Source organism: Macaca mulatta, chromosome 4 (genome assembly GCF_049350105.2).
Source record: "Macaca mulatta isolate MMU2019108-1 chromosome 4, T2T-MMU8v2.0, whole genome shotgun sequence".
Lineage (NCBI taxonomy): Eukaryota > Metazoa > Chordata > Mammalia > Primates > Cercopithecidae > Macaca > Macaca mulatta.
The window spans coordinates 13,585,547-13,607,808 of record NC_133409.1 but is presented as its reverse complement, the minus strand read 5'-3'; the positions used below and the strand labels follow the sequence as shown (position 1 = coordinate 13,607,808).

Below are 22,262 nucleotides of genomic sequence, written 5' to 3'. Positions count from 1 at the left end.
TAAGTCTTCAAAATCAATTATAATTACCGAATGCTTAATAAATATGAGGCATTGTATTAAATCCTACAAGAACTTTGCAAAACACAGGGAAAAGACATTTCTCTACTTTGACCACACTAACATACAACTAAATTACGTGCACAGTATATCTATGGCAGTTGCAAATATTTATACTTTTGTTTTGCATTAGTTGATCCTCCTATGTAACTAAACCATAGCATAATACACTTTTTGAAACCATAATTAGTATTGTGAATTCATGCATTATGCCGTATGAATAATTAAAGCATACGATTACTTTGAGTAACTAAATGGCACTTCAGTTAGTAGCATCCTTGAGTATGTTATTCTAGCTCAAAATTCAAGTAGGATTATCTAAGGCTGATTTTCTTATGATAGATAATGATGACATTCTCCATCTTTCCACCTGAGCAATTAAAAAGTTTAATAGTCTTTGATGTGGCTGGTTATCTGAATAATTTTCTTAACAGGAACAATTAAAATCCACTTATTTGATGGTTTGTGCAGTCTCCACTATTGTTTCAAACTCTGTTTCTGTGGAAACCTGATGAAAACTTAAAGAACTTTAAATCTATAATGAGTTTGCAAAGTGTTTTCCTTAATTACCAAGAGTATACAGCTGGATTATATGTAGCCCAGTTTCTCTAACAAACTTAAAAATAAAGAGCTTGGGCCGGGCGCGGTGGCTCAAGCCTGTAATCCCAGCACTTTGGGAGGCCGAGACGGGCGGATCACGAGGTCAGATGATCGAGACCATCCTGGCTAACACGGTGAAACCCCGTCTCTACTAAAAAATACAAAAAACTAGCTAGACGAGGTGGCGGGCGCCTGTAGTCCCAGCTACTCGGGGAGGCTGAGGCAGGAGAATGGCGTAAACTCGGGAGGCGGAGCTTGCAGTGAGCTGAGATCAGGCCACTGCACTCCAGCCTGGGCGACAGAGCGAGACTCCATCTCAAACAAACAAACAAAAAATAAATAAATAAAGAGCTTGCCTGCTGTCTCTTTTCTCCTATATGTGAAATGGCCCAGTTGTCTGCTTTGGTATTGACCCTGGTGCCAGAAGTGGGAATTTTCTCAATGCCACACCAATGTGGAATGCACAATCATTACCATGAGACCACCTTCTGCCCTCCAATGATCCACTTCACTTCAGTATACCTAAATGAGCTGTCAGCTTGAGTTTCTTTTTTCTCTGCTTCACTAATGCTTGCTCTGCTACCATTATTTCAGGTGAAGTAGGACGATTACGATTTCGAGCTCTATCTAGATTACACGGTCCTAAGAGTTACTCTTTATCTGTATAGACTACTTCTTATAAACCCTTTGTAGGAATACGCTGATAGCTCTTCATTAAACAAACATGCGTGGCATCCTACTTTAATTACATGGCAATGACAATACTTCATATCTTAAAGAGAAGTACCTTTTAATAGAAAAATGCTTGAATGGAATTAGGGTGAATGTATCCTTTTCAAAACAAATTGAAAATACCATATGAATTCATGTTAAGACTATTTTTATGTGTCAGATTCCAAAATAATAAATATAATAATTAGAAAAACAAGGCTGGGCATGGTGGCTCACGCTTGTAATTCCAACACTTTGGGAGGCCGAGGTGGGCGGATCACTTGAGGTCAGGAGTTGGAGACCAGCCTGGTCAACATGGTGAAACCCCATTTCTACTAAAAATACAAAAAACATTTTGCTGGGCATGGTGGTGCCCACCTATAATCTGAGCTACTCGTGAGGCTAAGGCAGGGGAATCACTGGAACCTGGGAGGTGGAGGTTGCGGTGAGCTGAGGTGGCACCACTGCACTCTAGCCTGGGTGACAGAGCAAGACTCTGCCTAAAAAAATAAAAAAGAAAAGAAAGAAAAAAAGCAGAGCACTGAAATGTGTGTATTTGCAGAGTAAATAGTTTCCCAAGATTCATATGACACCTTAATATAAGAAATCTCATGAATATGAAGTCCAAACACCCAGCTAGGAAATATCTCACCATTCCAGAAAATATCACCGATTCGTAACACATTCTACTTCTCAGGGTGTTCTCTGGAGTACTGGGGGAAAGGTTTTGCCATTTGATTTACACAGTCTCAATGGCAGGAGGCTGGTTCTACCTAAATCTGCCAGATCTTTGTTAAATTCTCTAACCCCTTTTAATGGTTAATACAGTATTTTTTTTTGCGGGGGGCGGGGGAGGGGTTGCATATTTTGCTTGTAGAAACAATGACTTAACAAAAAAATCAATGTGATTTACTTGACCAGCTTTGTGTATGTAATAAAGAGATATTCAAATTCTAGAGATGTCTAATTCTGGGGATCCTGGAACTGACAATTTTCTCAAGACACAAGCCACATCAAGTCAGGTCTATCAAATCAGATCTACCATGTGAAAAGCACCATGTTGGACTCATTGGGGCAGGGGAGCAGGGGGAGCGGGAATCGAAACAATTGGCATAAAAACGGAAAACCAAAATGAAAATGTGAGGCTGGGTATGGTGACTCACACCTGTAATCCCAGCAGTTTGGGAGGCTGAGGCAGGCAGATTGATTGCTTAAGCTCGAGACTGGCCTGGCCAACATGACAAAACCCCATCTCTACCAAAATACAAAAATTGCCAGGCACGGTGGCACAGGCCTGTAGCTACTTGGGAGGCTGACGCACAAGAATCGCCTGAACCTGAAGGGCAGAGGTTGCAGTGAGGTGAGATCATGCCACTGCACTCCAGCCTGGGTGACAGTGAGACTGTGTCTCAAAAACAAAAGAAAAGAAAAGAAAAAGAAGATGAAGTAGGAAATTGTCCTAATTAGCATGATCATCATTATTAATAAGCATCGCTAAATGTAAGCATCAATAAAACTCCAAGACAATACATAACAACTGCAAAAGCATATCCACGACATGGTAAAAATTAGTGGAACGAGTTGTACTAACCACCTGGGATTGAATGAACCAGACTATACCTTGCTAATTGCCTGGCATCTGTTGTTTGGTAGACATTTAACATCTAGGAGAAGTCAAGTTGCTCCTTTTGGAAATGGGATAAACTGGGTTCGACCATACAACAGAATTAACAGCAGCAAATGAGCTAGTGTAGCTCAGAGCCCCCACTCAGAAAGACGCCCCATATTTCTAGAGTTAAGAAGTCTTGCCTAGGTACTTTATTCAGCTTACGTTTGCAGCTTAACCGTAGTGTGAGGGGCGGTCAGAAGGCAGAGGAGCCTGTGAAGAACGAGGCTGCTGCTTCGGTTTGTGAGGCTGGAGAAGACGGGCCTTCACACACCTTGGCTCACCATATAGTGGAAGCTCTCTTCACCACCAGATGATTCAGCCTGGCTCGACTCTCCTCCTAGTTCTCACAGTAGCTAAGGTTTCTGAATTAAAGAAACCAGAGGTTTACGCTTTGGAGTTTATTAGATGCTGTGGGAACACTTCGGACAGCTAGGTTTTGATTCTTATGGTTCCCTTGCTAAAATTTGTTTAGCTTCAGGCCAATCCTAAGCAAACCCGATTCTAGAAAAACAGGAACAGCACAAGTGAGCTGGATAGTACATTACAGTGAGCATTTAGCCTGATAAATGAACCCACACTCTCCAGATCCAGGAACACAGTAGATAATATAACATTTTTTAAAAACATGCCATTACAAATGTCTGTCTGTCTGTCTCTCTCTCTCTCTCTCTCTCTCTCTCTCTCTCTCTCTCTCTGTACGTGTGTGTGTGTGTAATTATTTGATTGGTTAGTTTAATATTTTTAAGAACCTTTTTGTCTTTTTGTTAAAAGGCATTTACTTTAACATGATCCTCTACTGTTAAACATGTACAATTCACCCTTTAAAGTCATAAAGAACAAAGAAAAAATTTATTGTAACTGCACTAACAGCTAGTCCTGTGAAATTATTCTGAATATTAGCAATCCAGTAGATACAAAAAAAAAAAAAAAAAAAAAAAGCCTGGCAAAGGGAAGAAAAATAGCCCAACTGTTGCTAGAATTATTTTACAAGCTCCTTTATTAAAACAACGCTGTAACAACTCCTTCTAATTTCCCACTGGAAAAGGTATTTTCTTAGCTAGTTCAAAACAAAAGGAAATTTAAACATTATCATGAATGCCTCAGACACAGTGCTGTGATACCTGATTGTCCAGACTACAGAACGTAGTAAGTGAATGTGGCCAAGGCTGAAACATGTTTCCACCGCTTTTGTATTCTCTTTCTGAATATAATGATTTTAATAAGAAAGTATATAATAATGATGAAGTAATTAGTACCAGCATTATTCTACCATAATCATTGAAATCAGTACTTAATCATTAACATAATCAAGCCATCCTGATTTTACCCTCGCTAGAGGGCAGTATTTGCTACATCTCCGTAGGAGGAAAGACTTGTACATTTGTCGGGCTTTGAGATCTACCCAGAAGAAATGGGAAAGATGAGCTGCATAGTGCAAGGTCAGGTTCTAGACTCTCTGACACCGGTCTTGCAAGTGCATGTGACATGAAAGGCGAACCAATGTTAACTTTTTCCTTTGGAAATCAGAGCTACGTGGCATGAAAAGAGATATTTAGGATCCCAAAATGAAAAAGGAGAAAAGGCTTTAGAATAGCTAAGAATTTATTTTAAATTTGAGAACTGTAACTTCTGAACACGTTAAAGTCTTGTAAATGCAGAGGTTTTGTTACTTTTGTTTTGCTTTTTGCTGTTGTTTTTGTTTGTTTTGCTTTCTTTGTGAGAGTCCACTGGAAAGAAACGGTACTCTCTCAGGCTTGGATATTTGAAAAGCCGAATCAGAGCTGGAAAAGAAGTGGACATTGAAGAGTTGCTTTCTTCCTCCCACTTTTCTGCTTTCCAAATCATGGAAATACTCAGTTAAAAATGCTAATTCATATTCAAAAGATATTAAAAAGTGAATCAGGGCAAGACTGAATACCTCCCTGTGCTGCTGGAATAAAGGGCCAAGCCCTTCAAACTATGAGTAAGACCAATAGAATTATTTACTTCATCTTCTTGCCGAAAGACAACCTTGAATTATCTGCTGCCCACATTTTATTAAAAGATAAAAACATCCATGAAAGGCCGGAACAACATGCATCTATTCAATCTCTAAACATTTAGAACTATTTTTCTGGATCAAGCCAGATAAATAAAGAGAAAAGCTTAGCTGTAAAGCATGTTTTTTGCCCTTACAGCACAGTTTCATTAAACTTTACTTTGTCATTATGTTCCCAGCTTGAATATAAGAATCTGTCAGATACAAGCATATGTCGGCAGCAGGAATGGTGCTGAGGAAATGTCTCCTGGCATCTTTCAGAAGCCCATTTATGAAAGGTCCAAGTGCCAGCAAAAAATCATCACTTCTTCTGAGTAACTGGTTTGTTTTTATCTCCTAACTTACTGAATATCTTTTCCCCTCTTTGGCTGATAGAAGGCTGAGTGTTGACTTGTTTGATTTTAAGAACTACGTAGAAGTTTATGACATGGATTTATGTATATTAACTTTCTGTCTTTCAGCTTAAGTATTCATTATTTTCCCTTTGCCCTGATTTCAAAAAAATTTAATTCTGTGTGTATATGGTTGTGTGTATCTGTACACACATATAACATACTTTTTGGAATTATAAATCCATGCTAAAATTATTCTATTTCTGTTTAAAGCTTATTTCATCTGCTTTTAGTTAAACAGGAGGCAAAGGAGAATCAGGGAAATAAAATGTCAGTAAGAACTTCAGATAATAAATAGCAGTGCCTCTTTTGATTTTGTTAGTTACCAAGTATGTACTGAGCATCTGTCAGTAGAGAGAGATATTCTTAGAGAAGGTGGGTTTTCAACAGAGGGAAATAGCCCAGTGTAGGGAAGTAGAAATCTATTTCATGAACACGAAATTGAATGGAATTTGGCATAAAGAAGTAACCTGAGAAAGAAAGCATCCTTGGCTTTAGTAAAGCAGTGAACGGGGAGAGTAAGAAGTGCATTGCAAAGGCTGCAGTTGGGATGATGTGACTATGTAACTATTTGGATTTATACAAGACATCATAGGGAGACAATGCAGAAAGTTCAGGAAAGAAATTGACGATACAAACATGTATGCAAGATGACTTTTATATTCCCATGTAAATGTGTATAGCAATTTACAACTTACAGTTTTTCACATGTGCTAAGGCTGAAAAGCAGTAAGATTAGGTTATTAATAAACTTATGACAGTGGTTTATTATATTAAGACTTTCTACAAAGTAACATCCAAACCCTAAGATGTTACTGATCTAGTAAATTACTTCTGTTTTTTGTTTGTTTGTTTGTTTGTTTGTTTTGAGACGGAGTCTCACGCTGTTGCCCAGGCTGGAGCGCAGTGGCGCGATCTCGGCTCACTGCAAGCTCCGCCTCCCGGGTTCCCGCCATTCTCCTGCCTCAGCCTCCTGAGTAGCTGGGACTACAGGCGCCCGCCACCGCGCCCGGCTAATTTTTTGTATTTTTAGTAGAGACGGGGTTTCACTGTGGTCTCGATCTCCTGACCTTGTGATCCGCCCGCCTCGGCCTCCCAAAGTGCTGGGATTACAGGCTTGAGCCACCGCGCCTGGCCTGTTTGTTTGTTTTTGAGACGAAGTCTCGCTCTGTCGCCAGGCTGGAGTGTAGTGGCATGATTTTGGCTCACTGCAACCTCTGCCTCCTGGGTTCAAGTGATTCTCCTGCTTCAGCCTCCCAAGTAGCTGGGACTAGAGGCATGTGCCACCACGCCCACCTAATTTTTGTATTTTTAGTAGAGATGGGGTTTCACCATGTTGGCCAGGATGGTCTCGATCTCTTGACCTTGTGATCCACCCAACTTGGCCTCCCAAAGTGCTGGGATTACAGGCATGAGCCACCGCGCCCAGCCTAGTACATTACTTCTGTGTTTTAAAAGTCTTCAGTAAAATGGTGAGGAATCTGCATAGTTTCTCTTGTGTCTCTGATTAAACTATACTAGTCCTCTGGCTCTGTTTCCTTCCATTGATTCTAGTGAAAACATACTTTTCAATCCCACCCACATCCTCATCTCTTCCTTTTTATATGTCAGTTCAGATGATGTCATTGACTCCTTTAGGCTCCAAACTAACACACCTTTATAAATGACCTCTAGATCTTTATCTTCAGTCCTAAATTTCCAACTGTTTGTAAGTCCCGTTCTCCTACCTCTAGCATTTTGGTTTGTCTGTTAAGGGTCCTGCCATTTCTCTGGTCATCCAAACTGAAACCGTTGGAGCCCTAGGTGGCTTGTCCTCATCCCTGACCTCCTCCATGCCCAATCCTCTAATCTCTCTTCTATTTATCTTGTTTCATGCAATCTCTCAAGAATACCTGGTTCGTGCCCCTCCTCGAGGGGGCAATTAGGAGCTGAAATCCAGTCCATACTCTGTCCAGCCATGTACCCTGATGAGAGGCATGGTAGTTTGGGACTGTATTCTGGATATTGTATATGGTATGTCGTGGAGACTTGTGATTCTTTAATATATTGATTTTTTGTTGTTGTTGCTATGTTAGCAGGTAATTAACTTGGTTAGCCTCAAGCTCCACTCTGTCTCCTCTGTGATGCATTGCAGCGAAAATCTCCATTCAGTTGTTTTAGCATTTGCCGTGTGTGTATATTTCATAGGTCAGTCCAAGATTTGGGCAGAGTTTATAGGAAAAAGTTCAGGCTATTCCTCTGTGGTTTTCTCCTTTCCCAGATTTCTCCTTATACTTTCCAGCTGTTATGGTCACTGATTTGCTCTTCTCTGGTTCTTCGAGCTAAAAACACAGTTTTAGACTTCTGTCTAAAAACTCTAAAAACAGAGTTTTAGACTTTAAAAACTTCTACTGAGTTTTAGACATCTGTATAAGACCAACTGTGATCTGCCCTCAGGAGAAAAACTATAAAAATGAGAAATTCACCAGTATCAATCCTTTCTTCCAAGTGTTGACTGTGCTCTACTTTCTCCCTGCTTTTTATAAGCAGTGCCTTCTGGATAGTTATTTTTCAGATTTTGTCCAGAATTTGCAGAGGTGATCAATAGGAAATTTGATCAAATAGGAGCTACTCTGCCATAAATGGAAGTAGAACCCTCCTGAGTCTGTAGTTCTCTGAATATACTCTGTAATCTCCAGCTCTGGTTTTTTATTTGTTTGTTTGTTTGTTTTTCTGGAGACAGAGTCTCTCTCTGGAGTGCAATGGCGCAATCTTGGCCTCCTGGCTACAAGTGATTCTCATGCCTCAGCCTCCTGAGTAGCTGAGATTATAGATGTGTGCCATATCACACCCAGCTTTTTTTTTTTTTTTTTTTTTGTATTTCAGTAGAGATGGGGTTTCACCATGTTGGCCAGGCTGGTCTCGAACTCCTGAGCTCAGGCAATCTGCCCGCTTTGGCCTCCCAAAGTGCAGGATTACAGGCGTGAGCCACTGCGCCCAGCCCCAACTCTTGTGTTTTTCACAGAAACACACAACTTCAGAGAAGGAAGAGATCATAAAGATGCCCCTCATGATCTCCTTTGCTTAGGAAAAACCAAACAGCTACCACCTCATACTCCCCCCAACCTTTGCACCCAGAATCTCCAACCCTCCAGCCTTCGAGGCCCAGTTCCACTTTGATCATCCATAGCATTCTGGTCATACTGATCCTGTAGTACTAATTATGATCTGCCTCACATTCTAGTGATCTATGTACTGATCTAATTTTCCCTTCTAAATTAAGACTCCATAAAAGTGGAGACTGTTACTCATCTTGGTACCCACTACAGTTCCTAGAAATATGCCAGCCTTCTATTAAGTACTCTGTAAAAAGTTGGTGGATGATTAGGGAGAAGTGTGAGTAAAATATTAAAAGTGTAGGACTGTGTCTGTTACCCTGCATAAGGGAACAAACAAATATCTAGCATGTTAGTTTATTTAACCAAGTTTCCTTCTGGAAAGAAGAACCTTCCCAAGAGGAGATACTATTTGCTGGTCCACTGGATATGTTGGTGAAAGTTACAACCTCTTCCAGCATATACTGCCCCATTAATCTTCCTCTAAAACCTTATTCTAGGTACCACATTCCTGCTCAAAACCTAAAATGACTCTCTCTGGATTACGGTAAGAAGGCTGTTTCTCTGCCTGGTTTTGATGGTAGAATCTGTCTGAGATCTTTTTCATCTTTATTTCCCTTTCCTCTCCAACATGCACTCTGCTCTTATTAGGCATCAGTCCGTCCCCCTGAAACATGTGATGCTTGGCTTCGGATTATGGTTGAAATACTTTTACTCCACTCATCTACATTCTGCTTGCCTTTCCAGGTCAAGGTCAATTTCCTCTTTAAATCTCCTGTCTTGTTGGAGCCTTTCCAACCCTTAGCATCCTTACTTTGAACTCCTGATACACTCATATTATGTAGTTAACTAGTGAGCACAGCTCTTTAACGTAGACTGTTACAGCTACAAGGAATGACAGATTAGTATTCATCAAAACTGATGGTATAAAAATTAAATGAAATGAAATAAAAGGAATGACAGAAACGTGCTGATCACGTCATGCATTTCACAATTAGACCCAGAATGGTTAAGTGGTTAAGTGATCTGCCTAAGGCAACTCAGCTAAATAGTATCTTTTTTTGGTGGGGGCAGTCAGAGTCTTGCTATGTTGCCCAGGCTGGAGTGCCTTGACTATCCTCAGACATGATCATAACACAGGACAGCCAAGAACTCCTGTACTCAGGTGATCATCCTGCACCAGCCTCCCAAGTAGCCTCCCAAGTGTGTGCCACAGCACCCAGTGTCAGCTAAACAGTATTTGAGTTAATGACTGGAATTGGTATCTCCTGACTCAGTTGGGCCTCTTTCTACTCTGCTTCGCTGAGTACTTGGTTCATGTTATTTCCTTCACTAAACTGTAAACTCTTTGAAAGAAACTTCTTATACACTTCTTTTATATTCCTCATGACATAGGCATACAGATATAGAAGTACTTAAGAAATAGTTGCTGACTAGCTGGGCACGGTGGCTAATGCCTGTAATCCCAACACTTTGGGAGGCTAAGGCGGGTGGATCACCTGGGGTCAGGAGTTCAAGACCAGCCTGGCCAACATGGTGAAACCCCATCTCTACTAAAAATACTAAAATTAGCTGGGTGTGGTGAGGTGCATCTGTAATCCCTGCTATTCGGGAGGCTGAGGCACAGGAATCGCTTGAATCCGGGAGGCGGAGGTTGCAGGAAGCCAAGATTGTGCCTGGGTGACAGATCAAGACTCTGTCTCAAAAAAAAAAAAAAAAAGAGAAAAAAAAAAAGAAAAAGAAATAGTTGCTGACCCCTAAGTCAATGTAGTAATCTTGGAGGGTTGGATCTTACATAGCATATATTTCTTGATTAACAATAAAAGAGAAAAGAATGAAGCAATATTTAACCCTAAAATATGTGAAAAATCTTATAATTCTTAAGATATTATGGCTCCTTCGCTTCTTTCTAATTTTTTTTCTCAAAATCTTTTGCCTGACTCAATAATATCTTCACCAAGCCATTTTAAAAAACAAAACTAGCAATTCTAACAATTTCCAAACTTTTTTCCATAAAATATATTTCAAAGTGATAAAATGGAATATACCTTATTAAATATTCTAATTGGCAATGTAATAAGTAATTACTAATTTTGGGTCAACTGATCTAATCTGGGGGAAGGTACTATGGAAAATAGCAAGTCATACTCTATGATAGGAAACAAATACTTAAGGGTTACTTGATTAAAAAAAAATTTCTGTTTAAGAAAAACCAGGCCAGTTGATAGGTAAGCAGTAGAAAAACCATTAGTGTTAAAGCTTTTTAAAAAAAATCAAACAAGTACTTTTAAAGTGTTTTATATTCATATTAATTGGTTGAATTAGACTTGTTTTCTCTCAGCACTTTACCAATCTCTTCATACAGGTCTTCTGTTTAGAGAGCTATTCTTAATTATTATTTTGAGCTCTGATACATTTATTATTAAAAGCCAAATGAGATAATTTATCTTTAAATTAAAAACAAATTCTATTTTTTAAAAATTAGTGATCATGGGCATGGTGGCTCATGCCTGTAATCCCAGCACTTTGGGAGGTTGAGGCAGGGTAGATTGCTTGAGCCCAGGAGTTCGAGATCAGCCTGGGTAACATGGCAAAACCCTGTCTCTACAAAAAAATACTAAAATTAGCTGGACATGGTGGTGCACGCCTGTAGTCACAGCTACTTGGGAGGCTGAGGTGGGAAGGACTGCTTGAGCCTGGGAGGTTGAGGTTGCAGTGAGCAGTGATCACATCACTGAACTCCAGTCTGGGCAAAAGAACAAGACCCTGTCTCAAAAAAAAAAAAAAAAAAAAGAATATATATATATATATATATATATATTTAAATTCATATTTCTTAATCTTTGCACTTCTTAATTATTATCTCAGCAAATGAATGACATATTCCTCTCAAAGACTGAGACAAATGTTAAATATTAGTTTCTCATACTTTGCTAGAGTAGAAGGGACCTTAAAACAAACATGAGGACTTGTGTCTACTATTAGATCTGATCCTCAAAATAATATTACGGAGAACATATTGAAAGTATACAATTTTTGGCACACTTACTCTTCCATTGAGACCCTCTGGGAATCCTTGGGCATTTCCTCCCCATTACAGGAGAGACAATATTTTTGAACCATTTCAGCTAACAACATGACATAAATATATTCACAGAAAATTAAAGCGCATTTTCTCCCTCAGAAGAGCTTCAGGCTGTTGAGTCTGAGAAGCCCATGGCTTGCAGAGCTTAAAATCTGCAGCCCTGAGCAGCATCATCTAAGAAGCTGCTCTTGTCTCAGTTTGGGAACAGAAGCTGGGCAGGACTGTCCAGCCTCACTATGTGTCCTATTACAGAAAATTTGCCAGTAAAGAAAGGAGGAAGGTGTTCTCTTTATTCCTTTAATCCTTCTTTACTCCCTTTTCATCATGGAAATGTTCACAATTATTCTAAGAGGCTACAGTTTTCAAATTTCTAAACCAGACCCTCTTTTTCAGACATTTCTTTTCTCCTTTAAAATAGTAAGATAAAAAAAAAAAAAAAAAAAAAAAAAAAAAAAACTTTTAACCTGATATACAATGATTTCTTTGGAAGATATAATCAATCAACGATTAGTAAAAATGGATCCCTCAGTCCAATCTCCAGTCTTACAGAGAGTTCACTTTTTCTTTTATGTACAAAATATCAGAACAAAATAAATTCATATAAGAAGTTACTTGTGTACATCTTACTTTAAAAAATCAAATTGCAAGTCAATTATGGGATTTTATTCCAAAAACCTCCTTTATCATTCTAAGGACTCGTGAAATAGGCTAGGTCTAGGTGTGTATGGTAAAATTTTGCACCTATCTTAACATGTCTTATATTCCTTCTCACATATTTAACTGCATTCCCCAATTTGGCATTGCAAGGCAAGTGAAGGCCTGGGGTCTTGCAGGATTCAGTGTTGGTTGAATGATTAGATAAGGTGACCCTTGAGGTGCCTTGCAACATCAAGACTATGACTCTTTAGTTTAAGGATTGACTAGGAATGTGGATGGGGAAAGATAGACAAAAGACTTATGGCTCATTTGTGACAATGGATTCATATTCCTCCCTACAAGAATCTGACCCATTCTCTATTAAGATCTTTGCAATCTCACTTCTGTCCTCCCTGTCACTATGCTGTGGCCAGGCTGGTTGGCTGCCTTATTTGGACATGGCAAGGCCAGAAGTCAGGAAATGTGGGAAATGAGCACACACAGATCAGCAATGCTACAAAAATGATTTTGCTGCTGCGAAGATAAAAGCCCAAGGATATTCCTGGGCTGCCTCAGCTCTGGTGATTAATGCCCTTATTCCTTGATGCTAATTACCACTGTTGGCATCTCAACACCATCAGCCTTGACTCTTGGCCAAATAGTAGAGATAAAAGCTATTCATCCTTTAGTATTATATTTACTGAGAGTGAACGAAGCACAGGACACAAACCAGAAGTAGCTCCCAACCAGTGGTTTCACTTGGAATAAAGCTAAATAAAGCATAAAAAGAGCAAGAGAAGGGAAATGTCACTTAACAACTCCCTAAGGGATACTATGTGGTACACTTGTAAGTCTAAGGATATATACACTAATATGATATAATCAAGATTAATAGAAAAATGGAGGCCAATACACTTATCTGATGGACTTTCATTTCTTGAGTACTAAATACCAAAGAAGAAAGGTAATAAACAAGAAGTTGATAGTGAGCAATGCGTACACCCATGCATATGCATCAACTGATACATTTTTCTGCCTAGACTTTTTGCAAACACACCTGGCCACCTGTCATTATTTTTAAGATACAAATAACAAACTGCTCTTGCAAACAGTTACTTGTGAGTACAGTTATTGGTTAAGGAAACAATTTTCTGCAGGTGTAAAAATTACATTTCTCAATAAGGAAAATTTGGGTCTAGTCAGTCTACTCATTAAGGCTTTAGAATTCAGCTTTCCTTGTTTTCTTTCGGTAGGATTCTTTCATTTTTGGTCCATGAAAGTTTAACCCTAAAGCAAGGAGTTCTCAAACTTTTTGGCTTCAGGACTCCTTTATACTTCTAAAAATTATTGAGGAACCCAAGGAACATTTGCTTATATGTGTTATCTCTCCCAGTGTTTATTGTAATAGAAATTAAAACTGAGAAAAATTTAAAATATGTATTAATTCATTTAAAGTAACAATTATAAAGCCACTACATTAAGCCCATCAAATTAACACAAATCACATTTTTATGAAAAATACTTCTATTTTTTGAAATGAAAATAACTAAGAAGAATGGCATTGTCTTACATTTTTGTAAATCTCTTTAATATCTGGATTAATAGAAAATAGCTGGATTCTCATATCTATTTTTACATCCAATCTATTGCAACTCAGTTATTTCGGTTGAAGTATATTAAGAAAATTTAGCCTTACATGGATATGTAGTTGAAAGAGGGAAATGTATTTTAATAGCCTTATCAGATAATTGTGGATATTCTTTGATGCTACATGAAAACTCAACAAGTTACTGCCAAAGAGTACACTGTGGAAAGGGGGAGAAAGAATAACTTTAGGGCAAAAAAAAAAAAAAAAAACCCTGACAAACATTATCTCAGACAAGTGTGATGAAGATTAGCATCAACAGTTATAAGCCATGTTGACAGTATGAATCCTTGACATGATGTGATCAAAGTAGTACTTGATCTCTGTGGTCTGTTCCCCCAAGACCATCATTCCTGTCTAATCATAAGGAAAACGTCAGATAAATCCCAATTGAGAGACATTTTACAAATACCTAACTAGTACTCAAAACTGTCAAGATCATCAATAACAAAAAGTCTGTGAGAAACTGCCATAGCCAAGAGAAGCCTAAGGAGACATAGTTAAAGGTAATGTGGTATTGTGGAAGAGAAAAAGAACATTAGGTAAAAACTAGGGAAATCTGAATAAAATATGGACTTTAGTTAATAATGTATCAATATTGGTTCATTAATTGTAACAGATATACCATATGAATGTAATATGTTAACAGGGGAAACTAGATTAGGAAGTATATGGAAACTCACTGTACTAGAGTCTTGATTTTCTTTAAGCCCAAAACTGTTCTAAAAATAGAATCTATTAAAAAATTTTAACTTGAAAAGAGGTCATTTTTAAACTGTTAGTTGCAATGTAGAAACTGAAACAGTATCAGTATACTTTTTGAATTCTGTTATATTAAAATCCATTAGTCTTCCCTGCACTTTAAGTGGATCTTTTGTCGTGTATTATTTTGTAAGAGCATGCATTGGTTATTGGAAAGTATTGGTTCATTGAGTTATGTAGATCTTCCAAATGTTGACACATTTAATTAAACAATTATCAAAACATTGCATGTGTTAATATCACCATCAATCTCATCTGAAAGACGTTTAAGAATTGGGAAGCTGTCAAGCGCATGATGGCAGAAACAAGTTTTCCAAAATTCTAATTTTCACTTGTTTGCTCAAATTTTATCACTGGCAACAAATATTGTCAGTTGTTTTCCTTGAAATGACAGTCTTATTTCATTCATTTTCAAGAAAATGTCTGTCAAACATTGTGAGAAAATGTCTGCCAAATCTGAATAACCATAGTTTGTCTGTCACTCATTCTTCCAAGTAAAAATGGAATTCTGTGAAAATAGTGGCTAGTTCAGCTTGCAACTCAAACAACTGTACAAGTGCTTTTCCCCAGGACAGCCTTCATATTTTATATAGAGCAGAAGTGTTTTATTACATGTACTTTCACTTCATCACAAAGAATATTCAAAAGACATGTTCTCAAAGTTGAGATTTAACAAAATAATTGTTACTGCTTCTTTAAGGATATTTTCAAATGGAACTGGGTTATTTATTTATTTATTTATCTATTTTTACTGCGAGCATATGATCAGTGAAAAATACAGTATCTTTTGGTGCTACTGCCTTGATTCCTGCTAAGGTGCTAGCAGTTTCACCCATCAGTGCTTTTGGATCATTACTGTAAATACTACCAGAGTAAAAAAGGCAAGAAGTGTTACAGAGAGTTTAGATTCCCAGGACCCCTGAAAGGGTCTCAGGGACCCCTAGAGGTCTATAAACCACATTTTGAGAACCACTGCCTTCAATAACTGTATTTCTGACTCCTCCACTACCCTCGGATTAAACCAAGTAGCTGTATCAGCGTAAGGAAAGGAAACCTGAAAGCTCATGTCATGTCCACAGAGATGGATCTGCTTCATGTTCATTTGCCACAGCTCTGATGTGGAGGGAACGGCAGGGAACAAAGACCGCCCAAACATATTCTCCTCCACCCTCCCACGCTTCTCTAAAGCAGCACTTCCCAACCTTTGTCATGGCAGGAAGAGAAAGTATTTTTATTAATGGGCAAAGGGATAAGGCTGCCTAAGGCTTGGGGACCCTTGCCTGGAGCCACAAACCCTGGAGGTACAGCCTTCAGAAGAGCAGAGGGGCTCGTAGCTGGACTTCCCAGTGGGTATGCCAACACACATGAGTTGGGCAGGTCCGTACTAAGGTTTTCAACACAGAGGGAGGCTCTCAGGACTGGGGGATGTCTGTTCCCCATTCAGCTTCATGCTCCATAAAATTCTTAAAGCTTAGCTCAGATGTGAAAATTCACAAATTATCTGATTACACTTTATTTTTGTTGTTGTTATTTATTTATTTATTGAGACAGAGTCTCTGTCACCCAGGCTGGAATGCAGTGGCATGATCTTGGCTCACCACAACCTCCACCTCCTGTGTTCAAACGATTCTCATGTCTCAGCCTCCTGAGTAGCTGGGATTACAGATGCCCGCCACCATGCCTGGCTAATTTCCATATTTTTAGTAGAGATGGGGTTTTGCCATATTGTCCAGGCTGGTCTTGAACTCCTGACCTCATGTGATCCACCTGCCTCGGCCTCCCAAATGATTACACTTTAAGATAGAGTCCAGAGTATATTAAAGATTGAGGAAGAACTTGTCCAGAACATCTTCAGATACAATGTAGTGATTAAAAGCACAGAATCTGACTCCCAAACTACCAAGAAGTCCGAGCTCTGGCTACACCACTCATTAGCTGTATGACCTTGGGAAGGTAACTTAACATCTTGGTGTTTAAAATTCTCTACCTATAAAATGTGGACAATAATAGTGCTTACCTATTGTAAGTATCAAATGAATTTATATATAAAAGCGCTAAGGATGACACCTGATGGGTGGCTATATTCGTTATGATTATTATGTATGTGTTGCAGGTTCTCCTAACTCAGACTGCTGAACATGACAGTACTGAATTATAAATTTACAAAGAAAGAGAATCCAGGAGATACCAAGAGGCTAGATGTTAACCTGCAGGATTCCAAATCTGAGGAACTGTGCTTGGAACAGTGAGGCAAGAGGTGTGCAAACAGCAGAATGTGCCTGGCTTTTTCATTTTACTTATGGCATATGTCAAGGGCTTCCAATCTAAACGTTCTTTTACCTTATCAAGACACAGGTAAGTTTCTGTATTATTTTTTTCCTTGGAAGGGGCCATGACTCAAAAATAATCATTACGGACTGTTAACCAATCTACTTCTTGCCAAAGACTTTTTCATGATGGTATCACGTGATTGGGCAGGTCTTGGGCTTCAAGAGCCTTCTAGAAAATTAGGACAGATGATCCAAAGCTGGGACTCTCCCAGACACACCAGATGCCTGCTTCTTTACCTTAGGTTGGATGTGTTGTTATCTTTACTTAATGGTTTTTGGCAATTATTTAGCCTGGCTCATAAGATCATTATAATTCATTAAGAGTTTTAGGTTACATCTGAAGTTGAGGGCTTTCAATTGTCCTCTTCATGCAAGAAATCAATATCTGAATTGCAGTTACAAGTTTGCAAAGCAATGCAAGATCATCATAACAAGAAAATAGTGACAACTATTTTATATATTTTATATAACTAGCTACTTAAAAACTTAGCCCTTCCTCAAACATCCCTCATAGCTTAACACTAGGATCTAACCCCACTTACCACGTCAATGCCTTTTGCAGGTCATTCAGTGCTTGCGTAATGTAATAAACACCGCACAATTACAGTCTAGATAAAGGGCAAACCTGTCCATGCAAACTCACTGACAAAAGAAGATCTGGCCAACTTGGAGAAGAAAAAAAAAAACCAGCAAATAATAACATCACAAAAACTTCAAAAGAAAATAATTAACAAGGCTGGTCATGGTAGCTCACATCTGTAATCCCAGCACTTTGGAAGGCTGAGGTGGGTAGATCTCTTGAGGTCAGGAATTTGAGAACAGCCTGGACAACATGGTAAGACCGCCACCTCTACAAAAACTTTTTTTAAAAACTAGCCAGGCATGGCGTTGTGTGCCTGTAGTCCCACCTACCAGGGAGACTGTGGTGGGAGGATTGCCTGAGCCCAGGAGGTCAAGGCTGTAGTGAGCCATGATCATGTCGCTGCACTTGTTCATTGTTTAATCTAAGAGTTTAGTTTGTAGTTGCTATTGTAATCCATATTTTTGTCAAATAAGACAAAACGATTTATTTTTATAAGCGCTATTTCATTTTTCAAGATAAAGTCTCAATCAGTCTTCCTACCCATCACCCCTGGATAGTAAATAAAATGGAGATTTTGGTCCCTGATAAGTGGCCTTTTCCTGTTACTAAGACTCCTAAAACAATGAGCATATTTTTAAAATGCAGATAAAACTCAGTGTCTGTTCCAAAAGAGACCATCTTTGCCTTCCTCCCCCAAGATTCAACACGCCTGTCTTTTCCCGTTCCCCACTGGGTCCTCTTCTGCAGAGAGTGGAGGAGCTTCACCTTTTGGATATACAAGATTCTTCTGAAGTTGATTTTTTCTTGCAAAATAAGTCAAACCTAAGTGGGAGCCTTAATAGAATTTTGTCAGGAGATGTTAGGTTATCAGGACCTTAAAGACTGATCCAGGAGAGATCTGAAAGGTCCATATCACCCAGAATGACTTTCACTAACAGAAATCAACATTACCACCCTATCGGAGGATCCTCATTGACCCTAAACTTTACTGGTTCTGAAGTGCTAAATAATTGCTTTTTTGAGATGGAGTCTCGCTCTGTCGCCCAGGCTGCAGTGCAGTGGCGTGATCTCGGCTCACTGCAAGCTCGGCCGCCCGGGTTCACGCCATTCTCCTGCCTCAGCCTCCCGAGTAGCTGGGACTACAGGCGCCCGCCACCACGCCCGGCTAATTTTTTGTATATTTTGTAGAGACGGGGTTTCACCGTGTTAGCCAGGATCGTCTCAATCTCCTGACCTCGTGATTACCGGCGGGAGCCACCGCGCCCGGCTGTCACTAGCTTTTAAGAAAAGCACTCATAAAATGGCCGCAGGTATACGTATTTTGTCTTTTCCCTTACTGAAAAGCAACTGTTCTTTAGTTACCTAAAAGTCAAGATAAATCAGAGACCAGCTAGAATGATAAATTAAGCATGTCAATCGAGAAATTAAGCTTAAAATTCTATCTAATTTGAATATGTTTTCCTCAAGATTTACAATCAATCAATACATTGAATATCCATTGAGTACTGAGAATTCCAGATTTTTTAAGACAGAATTCATATCTATAATGAATCTGCAGTCAAGATCTTTCTCAGTTATATGAATGTGTGCATATACTGGTAAACATTTTTTCTCTGTTGAACATATTATTTATTATATAATATAAATGTCACAGTTACAGAAATTCACCTTCTTTGACCCTGGCCCTGGTAGGTCCGATGTTATGGCAATAACAGATGGGCAATGAGTACAAGGGGTGGAAATTATTTTATGTGATGCTTCCTTGGATCATGCTAGCATTATTTCATCTTCCTTTTTCCCACACACTCTCACCTCAAATATTTTTCCAAAATCTCTTATGTTTGACTTTTACAAAACAGCTCCAAAATGGATTTTATTTTTGCTTCTAGCAACAGTTGACAGTTCTCTCTGCATTTCTAATTTTGCATTAGAGCCCTTCTAAGTGCAAATTTTGTGCCTATATCTATAAAAAGCACATGGCAAATATAGATGAGTATTTCCCTTAATGAGACTTTTAAATCGGTTCTGACTCTGTGAATGGTATTTTAAAATCTGAAACGGGCAGAGAGGAAATCATGAAGTATTTTAACATGTGAAAAGGCCAGTGAGTCTGGACGTGCCTGGATACTTACTCTCTCACACAGCTCTTCAAATGTGCAGTCGGCAATGGTTCCACAGGCTTTATTCAGGCGCAGCTCTCTGCCTTGCACTTTTAGAATCCTTGGTCTAGTTACTATGGGAACATGAACAAAGACTCAATCTTGTCTGGATAATTACTATAAAATTCATCTCTTACAGATAGGAAATGCATAGCTTGATGAATAATAGCACATGATTCAACACATAAATTAGACAAAATGCTGATACAATGACTGCCACTTGAGCGTGGCATCAACCCATATACAGCAATGGAACTTATTAATTGGTCAGTGGAGATTGGGCATTGTGTTCTAAATGTATTCTCTTTCAAGAGAAATTAACTTACGTACAATCATTTTGTTTCTGAGCCAGCTCATCAAACAACTTATCCATGACAGCCTCCACATCAGCTTCACTTGTGCTACAGTGAAAAGAATAATAGAATATGAAATTAATAACACTTGAAGCCAACATCAAACAGCTGCCTGAGTCTGCTTAGCTTTTTGCCCATAAAAAAAAAAAGAACAGGATGTTATGCTCTAAATACAAACATTAGATTTAGAATACACTTAAAAGCAGAGAATATTAACTCTCAGGTAGATGATTCTGCCTTATTTGCATACACTGAAAGACTTCTGTGCTTCTAGCTGTTTCCAGTAATGAGACGATACAGGCAGAGTAAATCCATTAATACCATGTGTACACAATGAGAAGAAAGCTTCTGGCTCTCTCTTGCATGCAAAACAAGAGCAAATAGACAAGGCAGTCAAGCATCCAGCAAAGTATCCTTTGAAATCTCTACTGAGAGGGTACATGTGAAATTAAATATTGAAGCTGCATTTAAAAAAAATCAAGTCAAGCCACTGACTGAGAGGATCAAACCTCCAGAATTAAATTACTACCTTCGAAATACCAACTTGATCTGCACATCAATAACTTTGTCAGACTTCTAGTATAAGGACAATTATAGACCACACAGTTTCTCTCAAAAGTCTCCTTGTTGGAAACTGAAGAAAACTCTCTCCTTCTGTGATGCCCACTGTTACAGCTATTATGAAGTTAGTCTCATCACAGAATCTTTTGTATTCTAATTAGAAATCACCATATGGTTTAGGGAACTCATATATAAATGTGATGATGCTGTGGCCTTTTTCCTCTCACCTTTTTTTTTTTTAAGAGGGGTGGTAAATTAACAGTCAATAAAATAACTGGCAGAAGAAATAAACTGTTAAAAAGAGCTTCAAGTAAAAATGTAAGTTTACTTCAACTCCACATACAAACTTTTACAGGATGACCTGCCAACATGCTTAATTTTGACACACAAATCACTCTTACGTCGTAGTGGAAGCAATTAAGCTAAATTCTGGACATCCATCTTACTAAAGCCTTATTGAAAATTAGTATGACAGGTTATCTTTTATTTAGATTAAGCTTAAACTAAACAACTTCTCCCTTGAGATAATTATCAGGTGGTATTTAACACACAAGCACCTAATTCTTCAACTGTTCTAGAGCAAATGTCTTTAAAATGCAACAAAGCACATAGCTATTATGAAAGATTGAAATTGTCACATTCCAGGTAATAACCACTCCACCTCAAAGGACGTTAAAAACATCATTCGCAATAGCCAACTTTGCAGGAGAAATGCTATTTGACTTCCATGAGGTCTGGTATCATATTCAAATAGAGTGGTATTAAAATAATGAAATGACACTATAGAAAGTAATTTTAGAAACAGAAGCAATCTTAAAGGTAAAAGAAATCACAAAAACCAATGTAAATGTCAATGCCCATGCCAAGCACCTGTCTGTTTAGATATTATTCTTGAGAATTCATTTGGAACCAACACCACCTTTGGTGTATACAAGCAAAAAAAGAAAAAAAAAAAAAAGCTTAAAAGTGAGCTACTTTTTGAGCCCATATAGCCAAGACAATCTTAACAAAAAGAACAAAGCTGGAGGTATCATGCTAGTGAACTTCAAACTATACTACAAGGCTATGGTAACCAAAACAGCATGGTACTGGTACCAATACAGACACATAGAACAATGGAACAGAATAGAGATCTCACAAATAAGACTACACATCTACAACCATCTGATCTTTGACAAACCTGACAAAAATAAGCAATGGGAAAAGGATTTCCTGTTTAATAAATGTTGCTGGGAAAACTGGCTAGCCATGCGCAGAAAACCAAAACTGGTTTTTCCCCTTCCTTACAGCTTATATAAAAATTAACTCAAGATGGATTAAAGATTTAAATGTAAAACCCAAAACCATAAAAATCCTAGAAGAAAATCTAGGCAATATCATTCAGGACATAGGCATGGGCAAAGATTTTATGATGAAATCACCAAAAGCAATTGCAATGAAAGCAAAAATTGACACATGGGATCTAATTAAACTAAAGAGCTTCTGCACAGCAAAAGAAACTATCATCAGAGTGAAAAAACAACCTACAGAATGGGAGAAAATTTTGTAATCTACCAATCTGACAAAGGGCTAATATCCAGAATCTA

The 22,262-nt window shown here is 38.5% G+C and overlaps 1 protein-coding gene across 6 annotated transcripts in view; it reads right to left on the bottom strand.

Moving 5' to 3' along the window:
• The window catches only part of AFG1L (AFG1 like ATPase), a 253,080-nt gene that overhangs the window by 49,509 nt on the left and 181,309 nt on the right, over nt 1-22,262 (bottom strand). For all 6 annotated transcript variants that reach the window (XR_013416155.1, XR_001444556.3, XM_077999234.1 and 3 more), the window contains 2 exons: nt 20,093-20,163; nt 19,736-19,836 (listed from right to left, as the gene is read on the bottom strand). Coding sequence is in view for 4 of the 6 variants with exons in the window: in XM_077999234.1 (XP_077855360.1) it covers nt 19,736-19,836; nt 20,093-20,163 (172 nt within the window). In the remaining 2 variants the exon portion in view is untranslated. The remainder of the gene's footprint in view (nt 1-19,735; nt 19,837-20,092; nt 20,164-22,262) is intronic.